The 16,600-nt window shown below is 33.9% G+C and overlaps 1 protein-coding gene and 1 long non-coding RNA gene across 2 annotated transcripts; one reads left to right on the top strand and one right to left on the bottom strand.

The window, feature by feature from the left end:
- Positions 1-187: 187 nt before the first annotated feature.
- Positions 188-9,453, top strand: LOC101254352 (uncharacterized). The gene is made up of 3 exons (XR_183229.5): positions 188-585; positions 661-817; positions 9,105-9,453. It is a non-coding gene; the product is annotated as an uncharacterized lncRNA (long non-coding RNA).
- A 2,763-nt stretch (positions 9,454-12,216) lies between these two features.
- On the bottom strand, positions 12,217-15,573 carry LOC138339603 (gibberellin 20 oxidase 2-like). The gene is made up of 3 exons (XM_069291435.1): positions 14,987-15,573; positions 13,559-13,880; positions 12,217-12,865 (listed from the first exon to the last, which is right to left on the bottom strand). The coding sequence occupies exons 1-3, from the start codon at positions 15,430-15,432 to the stop codon at positions 12,698-12,700; spliced, it is 936 nt and encodes a 311-aa protein (XP_069147536.1). The 5' UTR covers positions 15,433-15,573; the 3' UTR covers positions 12,217-12,697.
- Between the last annotated feature and the right edge of the window lie 1,027 nt (positions 15,574-16,600).

Below are 16,600 nucleotides of genomic sequence, written 5' to 3' on the forward strand. Positions count from 1 at the left end.
TTGACCAGATCACGTGCTTTTTCATTCCAAATTTATCCACAACTGATGCCTATTATAGTCCATCTCATGCCATAATTTGATGCTTGCCAACGTCCATGTCAGTTTCTTATGAGCATTATTTGACATCACTAAGTCATGCCAAAACTTCGCCCACATACATGATTGATTGCACCTGCACTTTAGCTTTAGACAAAGTCGTTCATAATAACCCTTTATCACAATCGTGCTTACATCGAGTAATTATATCATGATCCTTGTCAACTTAAAACTTCAACTTGAAAATTCTAATATCAAATCCCAAAATTCACTAATTTCAACTTCAAAATTATATTTAATAAATTTTTGTAAAACTTAAAACTTGGACATAATTTTTAAATTTTGTAAAAATAAAATAAATTAAGCCATATTCATTACAAAAAATAATTAGTCAAGCCATTATTCCAGAAAATTCCATCATCAGTTGAATCATGGAGTCGTCTTCATCGTATGAGTTGAATGCCTCTGTATCATCGTTGGAATTTCTCACTTTATTCCTTTTTCGTCCCCTTCTGGCTATCGTCTTCGTCTTCTCCTTACTTATCTTAGGTTTGTATTTTTATGGTAGTAATCCGGAATTTGAGTTATCGATAAGAATAAGAACTTGATCTGAGATTTGTGCAGGTTGGTTTTTAGCTTGGAAATTAGTGCTGGTTCATGTTCCTTTGGTACAAGAAATCTTTGGTTTGCGGAAGAAACCCGTTATGCCGAAACCTGAAAATCGACGGCGGTATACTCAAATCTACAACAATATGGACTCACAATCTGATGCTTCCCAGTGGTAAAAACTTTTCTAGTCTGAGAGTCTGCAGCTTTACAACTAATTTTAGCTAACTGACCTTCATTAATGTGGTGAAAGTTTAGATAGTCAATGAACGGGATCTCCCTTGTTGTTATTAAGTTGTTTTAACAAAATGCTTTAATTGTTAATATTCTCAAAGCAAAGGATATGATGTAAACTTGAACAAGAAAACTGAATTAAGCTGAACAAGATAACTGAATTAAACTTGAACAGGAAACCTGGAAACTGAGGAAAGTAAGGACTGGATAAATCTGTTATTGGACAATGTACCTTCTTATTTAGGAATTCATTATAAGGTTTGATAAAAAACACAGAAGGTAGGATGTAATAGTAACTGTTTTGGTAAGGAGAGCTTTATAAGCCGCATGAACAATTTGATAGGGTTCATGGTATTTGGAAGAAAGTTTAGACAAATGCTTGCTAGACGAAATCAGTTTTTTGTATGATTGGATCTTAAGATATTCCGGGTATCCCACCTTGAAAACTGCTTATCTGATCTTATCTAGTTGGCTTGGTCAACCATTTTGTGCTGAGATCTGGATAGATGAATCATTGGAATTTAAGCAACTGTAATTTGAATTCCATGGTTATTGAGAGTTAAAACTTCTGTCTACTTTGGTCACCTTGAACAGAAGTTAAATGCATGGTGGGTTGGGGTGGTGTTGGCCATACAAATCTTCATAGCCATTATTAGTGCTAGCAGTTCTTTGTCATACACATACATATCTTGGTGTTGAGAAGAAATGTGCTAGCTTAAATAAGCATATTGCTTGCCCTTTTTGCATTGGTACTGTCCCAATATCTACATCATATGCATCTATCTTCATAGTGAAAACGAAGAAAAAGTCAGTTAATGTCAATACTGAAGCTGAAGTTAAAGTTGAAGATGTTGCTGTTGATCTGTCAGTCCAATTAAACCCACCTTTCTTTAGCAAATCAATTAGGGGTTTGCTAATCTGTCTATATGGACCTCTTGTAGTACCTTACTAACCCTAAGAATCCCCTCAACTATTTGGTGTTGGCAGGCATAGGCCGTTACTGAACTATCTGGACTTTTTTTAGGGTTAGTAGAAACCCCTTTGAGGAAAGAAGATTGAATGACCTAACTCAATGCTTGCCGTAGCAAAATGACTGTTAGATCTTTTTGCATGAAAGTAACCCTCAAATGCTTAACATGCTCCTCCAAATTCTAACTGAAGATCAATATGTCATCAAGAAAGATCAAGATGAATTTCCTCAATTACTCCTTGAACACATGATTCATTAAGATCTGGAAGATAGGAGCATTAGTTAGGTCAAAAGGCATGATTAAATATTCATAATGTGTCCTAAAGTCAGTTTCGTGGACATCAAGTACATTATAATATGATGATACCCAAATCTGAGATCTATCTTTGAATACACATGTTGACATCCCAATTCATCCAACAATTCTTGTATGATGAGTATGTGATATTTGTCTTTGATAGTAAATATGATTTAGAGTCCTGTAATTTTCGCACAGTCGCTGGCATCTTTTTTGCCTACCAACGCCAATAGAAAAGCAAATGCGCAAATGTGTTACAAACTGTGTTGTATCAGGCCTTGTATTGATTGATTGGACCTTTCCTTCCATGTGATATGATCAAATTGGTCTATATAGGGAGTCAATTCTTTTGGTTCCATGAATACCACCTCATGTTCCTGCAATATCACTACTGGTTCTTTTCCTTGATATTGTACACTCTTCTCTTCTTTACCCTTTCACAGTTGAGCATTGCCATGGCTGACCCTGACAGTGTCAACCAACTTCATTTAAAATGCCACACCCTTTAGTGAAAACAGTTTACCTTGATGCTCAAACAACATAGTCAACTTCTTAAAGTCAAGCAAGATGTCCCCTAAGTCACATAGCCGCTGCACTCCCAAAACCACGGCTTGGAAACTTAAGGGTAAAAAGAGGAAGTCAAGTTTAAATACAATGCATTGCAGTAATCATTCTAGTCCCTAGCACATTCCTGATACTAGCACTGGATTCCCGTCTGCCAAGTTTGCATCAAGGAGCTGACAAGGGTCCACCTTCCGGCCCATCCTAGATACTAAAACACATCAAGGAAGTTGTGACTTGTGAGTGGAGCCAATATCAATTAAGATGTTGAAAGGTCTTCTTTGTCCATAATCAGCAACCCTCCATGTTATATAACCACTTTTCCCATTAATAGCATCAATAGAGATATCATGTGCCTTTGCCATCCATTCCTTATAAATCTGTTCTTCTTCCTCCACTATTTCTTCTGCTACCTCTTCTTTGAATTCCAATAAGAATAATTGTGCCTTGGCCTTACACACATGTTCAGGTTGCTGTTTCTCATCACATTTATACATAACTCCTCAACTCTCTTTTCACTCAGCTCACCAGGGCTCAAACTTTTCTCTTTTTTTTTTGGAGACGAGGATAACTGTGTTTTCACGAAAGTCTCATCATCAAATAATGATGAGCATATGCCACTTACTATCTCATCAGAGCATATGAAAACTACCCCGAAGGAGATTACGAATTTCCTATGAAATCAACAAAAAGTTTTATATCCCCCGTCATATCCTTTTTATACCAAAAGTACAAAAGGCTATGGCTATTCATTCTAATCTTCTGAATATTGTTACTCTTATCGTTAAAACATTTAGCATTCCTTTCTTTCCATAAAGTCCCAAATGCAAACTGGGATTAACTCCCACCAGTCTTCAGCAGAGTGTCTTCTTCCTATCTCCTTCCAGCTGTCAAGTAGACCCTCAGTGGTCTGTGGAATTACTCAACATACACCAAGGATGCAAAAAAACTTGTTCCATAGGTTAGCAGCTACCTTGCAGTGAAGGAACAAGTGTCCATTGACTTCGACTTCTTGGTCACACATAAAGCACCTTGAGCAAATCTGCCTTCCTTTTTTTTGAAGAACTTCATGTGTTAAGCATGCCCTTCTGCACACCAACCAAGCAAAACATGAGACCTTTAAAGGTATTTTTATCTTCCAGATTAGCTTCTAAGGCCAAATTCTATTCTGTGTTTGACCAACATTGCTACTCCAGTAACAAGACTTCACTGTGGACACTCCTTTCCTTTGTAATCTCCACATAGGCTTATCATCTGAGTGGAAGTACCTGGAAAGGTATTTAGGAACTGAAATAGAGTAATGATTCTCTCTATTTCCCGTCATTAAGCGCTTTTCTAAACAAGAAATTCCATCACTAAGGGCACCACATCTAAAAGATTGTGCCCTTGTTCTGTTGGCTGACACTTTGATCTTAAACAAGTTTGGAAATAATGTTGCTAAACTTTCTTCCCCAATCCATAGATCATTCCAGAATTCAGTTTTCATGCCATTCCACACTCTTATGTCCTTGTTTTGTGCTCCCAAAGGCTTACCCAGATACTTTGTAGGTAGAGTTGCTATTTGTTAACCAAGGTTGCTAGCTAGCAGCTCCATATTGCTTACTTGGTTAACTGGGTAGAAGAAACTCTTTTTCCAATTAACATGTAGCCCAGAACTACCTTTAAAGATAGTGAGAATTGCTCTGATATCTCTTTTATGTCACGCCTACCTTACAGAAAATCAATGAGTCATCTGCACATAGTAGGTGAGTTACCCCCACCTCATTATCCATACTTCCATGCATACGAGCTTTAAAACCTATTAACCATCCATTAACATTTGCTCTCCTAATCATGTATTGAGGCCTTCCATGGCTTAAATGAATAACAAGGGTGAGAGGAGGTCCCGGTCTTAGCCCCCTTTGAGATTGGAAGAAGCCTTCACGATTTCTATTTATAATTAGTGAAAACTTAATAATGGATATGCAGAATCTTACCCAATTATGCCATTTCCTCCCAAAGCCCATGTCCATCAAAATCTTTAGCAGAAAAAGCCAATTGACATGATCATATGCCTTTTCTATATCCAGCTTGCATAAGATTTGAGCCTTCTTTTTGGTGAACTCTGGAGTCCACTAATTCATTAGCAATAAGGGAAGCATCTAATAATTTGCCTTCCTTTTAGGAAAGCCATTTGATGTCATCAACCAGCTTCCCCACTTCCCCATTACAATCTTCAACCTCTCAGTAATCAGTTTGAAAATAATCTTATATATTCCCACTATCAATGTCCAAATGACCTCTAATATATCGAATGTTTTAATGTCATTAGCAGTAAAAGACAATAGGGATTTACGTCGTTTCAACCTAATAGTTGTTGGACTTGTTAGTTTACTTAGTAGAAATAATATATGAATTAGGAGTAGCTAAAGATACATAAATTTTTTTATTGTACAATAATGAAATAATTTCAGCCATAATATTCTTGATTTCGGGTAATATTCCGTCAAATCTCTTGCGGCCTGTAACTCAATAATTTCAGCAATTCTTCAAGTAAACTGTTCTTATTTACCAGCTTCCCAAAATTTGCTTTGCTCATTCCTTCATTTTTCCTTGAGCATTCTTAATGTAACATGTAGTTTGTTGTCTGGGCATCCTTCCACCAAGAACTCATTCCACCATGCTTGTATCAGATCAGTGATGCCTTCCACCATGAGCAACCATTTCTAAAACTTGAAGCTTGACCTTTTCTTCTCCCAGTTTCCACATTCTAACATGATTGGGGAGTGGTCAGAGAGCACTCTAGGTAGCAGCTTTTGCTTGATATTTTTGAATTTTTCTTCCCATTCCATAGAGAGTAAAAATCTATCTATCCTAGCTGCACTTTGGATGATCAAGGCCTCTAAACCAAGAAAAGATTCCACCATGTAAATGGGGGTCATGTAATTCGAGAAAATGATCAAAATGGTCCTTGATATATTGGGGTTGCTTTATTTTGGTCCTTAATATATTTTAGGTGATTGAGATAGTCCTTCATGTATGACAAAATGTGTTCAATTTAGTCTTTTACCCTAAACTTAACAATTTACACCCAAAATCTGTTAAATATAACGGTGGGCCCCACATAACTTACAAAATCCACCATTTTTACCATCTTTATTAGCTCAAAGAAAAGAGTTTCACGAATTCTAAAACACCATTTTCTCTAACATCTAACCACACAACTACAAAATAAGTATTACAAAAAGGTTGAATAATTATTGTATTTGGAAGATATGATGAACAAAATTCGTCCGTGTTTCTGATTGAACAATGACAGATAACACCTTTCTTTTTCACTCTACCGATCTCCCATTATTATTATTTTATATTTTTATGTTTTATTGCCAGATTTGTGGGAAATAGCTCAATGATTGTATACCTTTTGGCAATATACGCTATACCAATCTAAAGCATGGGCAAATGATTTTTTTTGTGTTTTCTGCTAATGCTTTATGATCTATTTTGGAACTGTTCTATTGTGAAATTTTTCAAAATTATTTGTCTTTTGTTGTGATGAATTCAGGAAAATTTCACATGTGTGACTTTAGAGAGAATTATTTTGTAATTGTGTGTTTAGATGTTAGAGAAAATGATGTTTTAGAATTCATGAAACTCTAATCTTTGAGCTAATAAAGATGATAAAAATGGTGGATTTTGTAAGTTATGTGGGGTCCACCGTTATATTTAATAGATTTTTGGTGTAAATTGTTAAGTTTAGGGTAAAAGACTAAATTGAACATATTTTGTCATACATGAAGGACTATATCAATCACCTAAAATATATTAAGGACCAAAATAAAGTAACCCCAATACATCAAGGACCATTTTGATCATTTTCTCCATGTAATTCCATCTCCTGTATCCACGTTGAGAACTCAGACATAACAAAGGAGATTTTGTCATCTTCTTTCTTCCATAGTTCTGTTGGTATTGAAGTCTCCATAGGTGATCCAAGGACCATCACAGATGGTTCTAAGCTGATACACTTCATTGAGGTACCAGGTATAGAAGTTATGAGTTGATACAAACTCATAAGTAATGGAGTATTGCCCAGATTCAACTAGAATCCTGCTCCAGCTTCTACTGTCCCACATCATAAGAACCCCTCCACAGACCCTCAGCTTCCAGGTAAGCACACTTCATCCATCGGCTTGACCATAATTGCTTAGCCATTACTTCAACTTCCTTGCTGATCTTTGTTGCTTGAAGCATTAGACATCCACCTTTTGCATTAAAATCTTCACCATTTCTCTCTTGCTTTGGTTGTTCAACCCTCTTACATTCCAGGTCTGCAGATTAACTTTCATTTAGAAGTTAAACGCAGATCGTCCCTCTACTTCTTTTTCCTTCCACTTCTTCATTCAAGCTGTATTTTAGGTTTTTCAACTTGTTTTTCCCAATTCCACTGCTCTTTGGTGTAGAAGCTGTGCTTACCAGGCCCCATCATAAGATTGATAGTTGTCATTTCTTCTCATCAATCTTCATCAACAAGGCTTTGGTTTCTTTTTCAACCCTTCAAAAGCCACCCTTTATGTATTACTTATCTCTTGATTTTGTCATCCAAGGTAAGTTAAGTAGGCTTGGACAAATGATAGTTGGTGTAGTCAGTTGTTTAACCTTAGCATAGGAAGGTAGTAAATCTGTTATTATTGGAGTTAGAAAGTGATGAAGTACTCTTATGTCTTTCGATTGCTTAAAGAATATTGATCTGGAAAAGAATAAGGTCTATGAATTCATAAAACATCACTAAATTCTGGCTTTAATCCTTTAGAATTATGTAGATAGCATGGTTAGAATCCATATGAATCCTAGTCATGGCTCTATCAAAGGATTCCTGAAACTCAATCACTCCCCCAGTTTGTTTCATGAAACAAGTTACTTATAGGATCATCATATTAACCCCCAAACTGATCAACCAAAGCAAAAATATACTCTTCCCAAGTAAAGATACTGATCAGATTATAGATCTGATAAGGGAGTCTGTAGTTTAACTTTTTGGTGGTGGCCAGCATATCATTACTGCTGAAGAATACAAACTTACCAGTTTAAAAAAATAAAATAAAAAATATACTCTTCCCAAGTAGGAGGTGGAAGATGTTATCTATTCCTCATGAAGGTCTGATGCCACTGGAGAGCAATATCATCCAAGTGTAACGATACCACTATCACCTTCAGATGGGGCCAAACTTCTGTGAGAAAACTCGTTCAACCTTATACCACCAAGCTTAGAAATCCGTCCTAGTAAATCTAGGGAACTCACTCTTTTACAACCTAGTGAAAGACTGAGAGTGCTCTTGGAGTAAAAAGGTGTTATAGTGAGCTAGATTTGAATAATAGATGTTTTGAGAATTTGGGTAACAAACTGGGTTTTGAGGTGTAGGGTTCATACACAGTTGTTGTATATACCGGTTGTACTTATAGAAAAAAGTGTATATTGATTGCTTCTCCTAGACCCCTCTGCCTCTCTTAAGAAATCATGGAATGGAACCTCATACAATCGACATTAGTTTTTTTTATGGCCATATCTTCTAGATATAACATTAACCACCCGAAATAGCCTAGCCTTTTTGGGAAGTTTATTTCTTTGATGTCAGTATCCATTTAACCATCACAAATAACTTAAATCTATCTTAAAGTTTACTCGCTTTATCTAAGTATCTATTTTGCATGCTGCTCTGCTAACTTGAAATTCATGAAGAATAACTTTTTACATGTCAAGTTTTTCTCTTTGGTGCTGTGAGAGAGTCAGTGAAACTGCCGACTATTGATAATCGGTCTCTTTACTATTTAGAATCACTCCAGACTTTCTCATTTACAATCCTAAATGCCCTGGTGTAATGTAATGATCATTCTTACTGCATAATTTTACATCTTGAGTGCACTTCCTGTGACCTGTAATTCGTGATGAGTCCTTTGTGGTTGAAGACTGTTCAATAATTGTCTTGGTCTCATAAATCACGAACATACCAGTGTTTACCTGTTAGATGTCCTTAACATCTGATCTTTCTCTGTCAAAAATATCATTCATGCTAGTTTAGGTACTACAGAGTTGATACATTGGTTAACATAAAATACTGTAGAAGTAAATTCATCGACACTCTTTAAGTTTTTCACCTCTACTTTCAGTATCGAAATCTCAAGGATGCTGGCACATATTGTTGTATTATTACCTTTTGCCTAAACATAGCATATCTTTTAGTTAAGAAACACATCTATTGATGCAAAAGCTTTTTCTTCACAAGTCATTTCAGCGATTGCTGTATAATTTTATTTTATTTCAAGCACAAACAACACAAGGATTGTGATAATATTGTGCAGATACCTCTTGAGCTTGCATATATCATTTTTGGGGCTTTTTGTGATTTAGTTCGACTTTAGACTGTATAGGTAAGCCCTACGCGTGATGGTATCCACTGTCCAGGATTAGAAGCTGAATTTTCTTGTGCTTTGGGGAGCATCAGGTGTCAATCTCTGTAATCAACACACTTATCTTCAGCTGATCCTCATTTTCCCACATGTATAGCGCTGTTACATTAGTGTGTATAACATATGGGTTAGTGATTGCAAGGCCAAAAAATATTTGCAATGAATTAGCTAATAATGTAAGCATTTGGAGAGAAAAGTGTCCATTATTTCTTTGTTTCTTTTTACTTTTTGTTAAGTTGACATGTTACAATTGTAATTATATTGTGGCTTCAGTGTAAGTGGGGTTGATGATTTTTCAAAAGCCATGCAAATCGTGTGGAAACCTTAGATTTGAACCTGTTTGGGAGGGCTAACTATCAGTTCATGAAACCGAACAAGGGAATTTTCGCGTATATTATATCAGCGTGAAGCACGTACACTAAACTAGTTCTAGTATAAGTGGTAAAGTGAGTTCAAAAGTATAGTTCAAAAGTATATTTTAGCATATAAGGTTATAGATTAAATTTTAAGTTTGACAGTCTAGCTCTTTTTTTAGTTCCTTGCCAAAAAGAAAAGATTATGGTGATGTGAGAAGCTCAAATCCCTCCGTCGTTTTTTACTTGGCATACCTATTAAGAAAACAACTGATATAGTGAGTGTATCATTTTATCTTTTATTAATTGATAGAATCTTAAATATATTTACTTACTATATTTTTTCAAAACATTAATTCAATGTTAGTAAATTGAGGCTATATTAGAATTTTTATTTTTATCATTGTTTAATTTGTAATTAAAAAATGACAAGTAGTAGATAATATTTGACAAGTATATAGGGACAGGAGTGAGTTGTTTGACCTTTTTTCTTAAGAAGAATTGTTTTGAAAGAAAAGTTTTTTTTTTTTTAAAGTAACTCTTTAATTTCAATTTTTATATGACATGATCTAGATCACAAGATTATTGAACATTTTGATGCATTTGACATGTTTCTAATGCTATCTAATTATACAATGTTCATATTATATTTACTAATTCTCTGTATAATTTGAAATAATTACATATTGTCTCACTAATTATAATTTCATACTCAATTTCAAATTAGCACACCTAGATATATGTATTTTTGTTATAAAATTTCCTTAAATAGGGAGAAAGGCGAGCGAGATGGACTATATATTCCACTTGCATGTAAGCACACTAGATACATATATTTGAAATACGAGATATATATCGAATTTGATCTGAAATACAGATATATAAGGAGAGAAGTGAGTAAGATATTTGATGTCTTATGATTTTTTGTATGTATATATAAATGTCATCTAGTACTATAATATTAATTTCAATTGTGAACTCGACAAAATTGATGTAATCTAGACGAATCTTAGTGACGGAGTTGAAAATTTAATGAAGAATGTACAAATCTAAATATACATTCATAATTATTATTTAATCTATATGTATCATATAATTTTTCAATGAAAAATATGCATTTGACCCAGGTGCGAATCTAGCTTTATAGGTGGGGTGTCACGGTACCCACTGGCCTCGATTAAAATTTTGTGTATATATATATATATATATATGTATGAGTATAACAAGTTTTTTATTTAATATACCTGCCACCCAATAAACCATATGTTGAATGGTGCAACGGGCAAAGGATGCACCTTTCCAATAGGGTGTCGAGGATTCAAATCTCCATGACAGCACTAGGTTTTTTTTTATTTGCTTCAGTTTCTCGATTCCCTCAATTAGTTTCTTTATTTGCTACTTTTTACTTATTTACTTATCTTTAATTGATATGAGTGTTGCGTGGTGTTCTATATTAATTATAGATTAATATTAAATTTTGAATTGTCACATATGATATTAATAAAATAAAAAATTAAGTGGCCTTTTTTTTAAAAAGAAAAAAAAGCTTTTAAAAAGATGGATATAATCATATTAAACCTTTTGAATGTAAAGGTTCTTTCAATCTTTAACGTCAAATTAAGTGGATATAATCGGATTGAAACTATAATTTTTTTCTCAACTATATGATATTAGATGATATATACAAATTTATATTTTAAGGAGAGAAATCTCTTGTTTTTTCAAAGTTGTAGAAAATAAGGTCTCTTATTCCTAAACAAATATAAAAGAAATATCATATAGGTGTAAATATTTTATATTATAATATTAAAAAGAAAAAAAAAACAGTACTAAAGATGTATGTATATATTTGATCAATGTATAAATATCAAGAAAACTAAATAACCCGCATCATAACCTAAAATGAAGAACCGATCCATTTATCATTTAGATGATATGACACCCCTAGCTTTCGAATTCTGGATCCGCCTTTGATTTGAGCACCCTTCACTTTAAATGGCTCGGCCCATGCGGGGTCTGTTGTTGCTTCCCAAGACTTCAAATGCTTGTGGTTTTGATAATGAATGAAAAATATTTTGCTAGAAAATATTTTTAAAAGAAAATAGTTTCTAATCTAGAAGTCAAGCTCAATAACTGATTCGAGACCGACCTTGACCTTGACACGACGACACTCAAGATACAGACCCGGAACCTGACATTTGAACTGGAACGTTTAACCGACCTCGAGATTTGAATAGGAACACAACCCCAACGATCAATCCCTTGAGACCCGACCCTTACTCTCAAATCGGGACTGGACAATCAATCCGGGATTCGACATTCAAATATGGATACGTCCTCGACGACCAATTCAGGATCCAACCCTCACACAGGACCCGATGCCCGACCTTGACTCTCGATTTGGGATCCAAAATGCAAACTGAGATACGACTTCTGAACTAGAAATCGACACTGATCTGGACGAGGGAGTTGAGTCTTAAATCGAGAATTATGAGTCATATCTCGAATTAGTATAGAAAATTGGTCTCAGAGACTTGATTTAGGATAGAAAGTTGAGCAGTGAGGTTGAAAAAGAGTTTGGGAAAATATTTTTCTCACTTCTATCTTCCTAAAATTTGAAGAAAATAATTCATAAAACGTTTCAGCCAATAAAATAAGAAAAAAATAATTCATACCAAACACAAACTATGGACTTCCAAGAGAATAGGTCATAAGAGAATGAAATTAATTATATAAATTCTTGACTAATCACCTTTCTTCTTTTAAATCCATCATATGTCAATATTAAACAAAATAAAAGTATTAAAAGTTCTCTACTTACATCGAAATCTCTTATAAAAATAAAAGTACTAAAAGTTTTCTACTTACATCAAAATCTCTTATAAAATATAATACGCTGACACTAACTGAGTTGTAGTGCACTGGTGAAAGTACTGCTTCACCCTTAATAAAAAGGTCTCGAGTTTGAACCCTGAATATAGAAAAAATCTTGTTAAAAGCGCCACTTCAATGGGCCCTACAGTGTGCCGACAATCATATTTTATATAGAAGGCAAGGGACAAAGTAGATATACATTAAATTTGTTTTTGTTTTTAGCTATGTCTTCTTAGAAGAAAGGAACCAAAGAGTGAAGTTTTGTAGAGTAGCATGATCAGGACTATAGTGATTTTGTATAAAATAGAGCAAATCAGATCATGTGAAGTCGGGATAAATTCTTGAGTTGGAAACAAGAAGATGTTGTGGGGGTACTATCACTTTGTCTTCCTTTGGACACAAGAAAAAAGCCAAAGATATCCTTTCAACTTGTCTCTTTACAATTGCTCTGTGCAAGCAACTTTTGTATATTCCATTTGATAGTGCCTGCAATTTTACATGTAATATCTACTACATATTTGAGTGTTATATATATATACGGTTACAAAATTTGTTAGTACCTATACTAACGTGATACACTTTTAACTTCGTACAAACTTGGTTAAACAGACTATAGAACCTTCGATGTACCTAAGAGATGAAAGGTGAAGTTGCAAGCATTAGACTATAGTACTTTAGCCTGTGTTCCACAACCTCTTCTCTTCATTCTAGCTAGCCCTAGTTTGGAGGTGCAAATTATTTTTACAATGATTAGTTAAATTTAGAATTATCTTTATAAAGTTGTCACATACATACTTGTTCTCTTTATCAAACAAACCCTAATCTTGTTTCTATTTGATATATGATATTAAATTAGAAATTGTAGTCATGACATGTTTTTTAGATTATTTGGAGCAATAATCTGACCCTATTTCACACAAAAACTCTGATAATCTGGATATTGTTGATAATTTAAATAGTAAAATAGAAAGCCGACTCTTACCTCCCATAGGTAATAGTAAGCTATGCATATACTCTACTCTTTCCAGACCTTAGCTACTTAGTCAGATTCTACTGGATTGTTGTTGTTGTCTTGATGATTCATTTCATAATTGACATTCGATTTGTCGTAACATACTTTAAAATAATAATAATAGTAATCTGTGAACTAGATCATGACAAATTTAACATTGGACTCACCGTAAAAGTGTCACCAATATTGATGACAAGTGCATCATGCCTAGGTTGGATTGATTTCCATTTGTTATCAACAAAGACTTCCAATCCTCCAACTTGATCTTGATGAAGAATTGTAAATGAATTAAAATCACAATGAGGTGGAGTTCCAAAGACTAAATTAGGATCTTGACAAGTTGGATAGAAATTACATCTCATTATAGAACTTGTATCTTTGAAAAATTCTTTGTAGTAACATTTTTCTAAACCAAGGCTTATACCAAGTATCTCCATGATTGTAAGTCCTACTCTCTTCATTTCCTTGCAGTATCTCTCAAACACCAATCTGTTTGGGGGGGTGGGGGGTGGGGGGTGGGGGGGGGGGCAAATGGTCATGTGGTAATTATAGGATCAACCGACTTCAAAAAATAAGACAGATTACTTGCTACTTTAAAACATATTGACATACAAGTAAGTCTTTATATTAAAATCGACTTACATATATTAAGTCGATTAGGTTTTACTTCCTTTTAACTTAGGACACAAATTCAGTGCGTTTTTTTCAAAATACTTACGCTATTAAGAGTCTCTTTACATCTTTTGTGTATCATTTCAGTCTTTTTAACTATCAATATGAAATTTTGTTCACGCACCTGAAACGTAAATTAGTTTGTAAATATATGTCAAATATATTGGAGTTCCTTTAGACAATATATTTGTTCATCTTCCATGATATATTTTAGATCAGCTACAATGGTAGATTGATTTGGTATTTTATTGACATGTAAAATGAATAAATTGAGTATAATTCTTTTTAATGAAATGATAGTTAAATACTACTAATTTTGTATATGGATAGTATGTAGAATCTTTACATTATCAAATTAAATAAATCTAAATTAACATGTCGTGATAAACATAATGTGGTCTTTAAAAATAGCAATGATGATATAGAAATTGTTCACACTATATCGATAATATATAATTCAAACACATATATATACGAATAATTAGTAAATATAAAATCTTAAGCAAATACAAAAACTTTGGATATCCCATATACATTACTATAAAACATGGAATTAAATATTTTAGAGTATCTCCAAGTTAATTGAATATTCTTCTAATTCGACGCTAATTCATAGCTTAATGAGATTAGTATAGAATTTTTATGTGTAGCTACGAAACTTTGTCTCACTCCAAGAAAACTGTAAATTACGGATTTTTCTGGGAATTAATATGACAATTTGCAGGATAATAAGTTTTCTGCGAATTTTCATACTAATTTCCAGAAAAATCCTCATGTAATTCAGTCTTTTTTTTAAGTGTCCATCATTAATTCGTAGCTAAAGGAGATTAACATAAAAGAAAATTGTTGTTTAGCTATGAAATTTTATCTGAGATACATGTCCTCACATTAATTTCAACATAAAATGTGCAAAGAAAACTTACCCCATTTGTTCAAATTCTTTTCCAAGTGAAGATTCAAAGAAATCAACAACAATACCACCCTTATTAGAGCCACAATTTTCATGAAAATTGAAGGATAATGTTTCTTTCCATGGCAGTCTTGAAGTAAATCTCTCTGCATGGGCACTTGAATAACCCCATAAACTACCATGTTGTTTTTGAACCTTTAGTTTTACTTCTAATGGAAGCTTAAAGAAATGATTGACATGAGCATGAGCCATGTTAATTAATTGAGAATCAACTCCATGGTTTATAACTTGAAAGAATCCATGGTTCAAGCAAGCTGTTTTCACAAGCATGGACACAGAATTGATGTCTCCAATTAGGTCTATTATTGGCTCATTTAGCTCTTCTTGTGCTTGTATTGAGTCTTCTTTTAGATAAATGAATTCTTTAGGTGTGTTGGTTTGTTGATGAAAAGGGTCCATTGAGAAATACAAAAGGGACACTGGACTTGTGGCTCATATATATATATATATATGTCCTCCTTTCATTTATAAAGGATTTAAGTTATTTATAATTGATAAGGTGAAAAAAAAGAGGCCAGTTTCAATTTTTAGATTTTCATATTAACCTTGCTATGTATGGTTACCTATTACTATAAGTTAAACTTAATAATTATATTAAGACTTCTTATTTTAGTTTCCCCACATTCAAAGACTAAATTCAAATCGCGCGGTGTAAGATCCATTCGGAGGTGACAATCCCAGCAGAATTTTCTCCTTATCTGGGCTCGAACCTGAGATCTGGATCCCTCCCACCAGTGCACTGCAACCCATGTTGATATATTGTTAAGACTTTATACCGCCACAGATCTACAACTCATTTATAAACGCTAAATTTGTGTCTAGATAAAAAGAAGGGCATATGTCTAGAGTTTTCCTAGAGGGATATGATGTTAGGTATATTAATATGTGATCTTAAGACGTTATTTTCTTTGCATTTTTACCACTTTTAGGTGATACATCATGTTAAATACATGATTGTGAAGTATTAATCTAATAATTGGAGTTAGGATGATGCATATAGGTACTTAGGGAATGAAAATGTGCCTTTTGAGGAAGAGGATGGCTCGAGAACAAATTAGCGCTCAAGGAAAGGATGTTAAAAATTGGTTTGTGTTGGGTGGAGTGATCACCGCGATACAAGCTTATTCATTCAAACTGAGCACTTGCAAAGATGCACGACAAGGTAGTAACCAAAAAATACCCAAATTTAAAATCTTCCTTATAGTTGAACTAAGAGGAAACAAACAAACTCAATCACAACCGCTACAGCAACACAGGACATAATCAAAGATCTCGGGTTCGAGACCCAGGATAATGAAATAAGGGGTCGTTTGGATAGTAGTAATAGTAATGTACGAACTAATTATGCAAGACTTAGTTGGTCCATCTTTTACTTGGCATAAAATAATGCATAAACCCCCTCATGAATTATACATGTATTGGTTCGTGTGCTATATTCTATACATAGCAACTAAAATGCTACAGAACATGGTATTAGTTATGCTAGTTTTAATACATGAGTTTACTTCCTAACCAGCAACTAAAAATTGTGGTTTAAAAAAAAATTATGTTCACCTTTTCAGGCAAT

The sequence above is a fragment of the Solanum lycopersicum genome, chromosome 11 (assembly GCF_036512215.1).
Source record: "Solanum lycopersicum chromosome 11, SLM_r2.1".
Lineage (NCBI taxonomy): Eukaryota > Viridiplantae > Streptophyta > Magnoliopsida > Solanales > Solanaceae > Solanum > Solanum lycopersicum.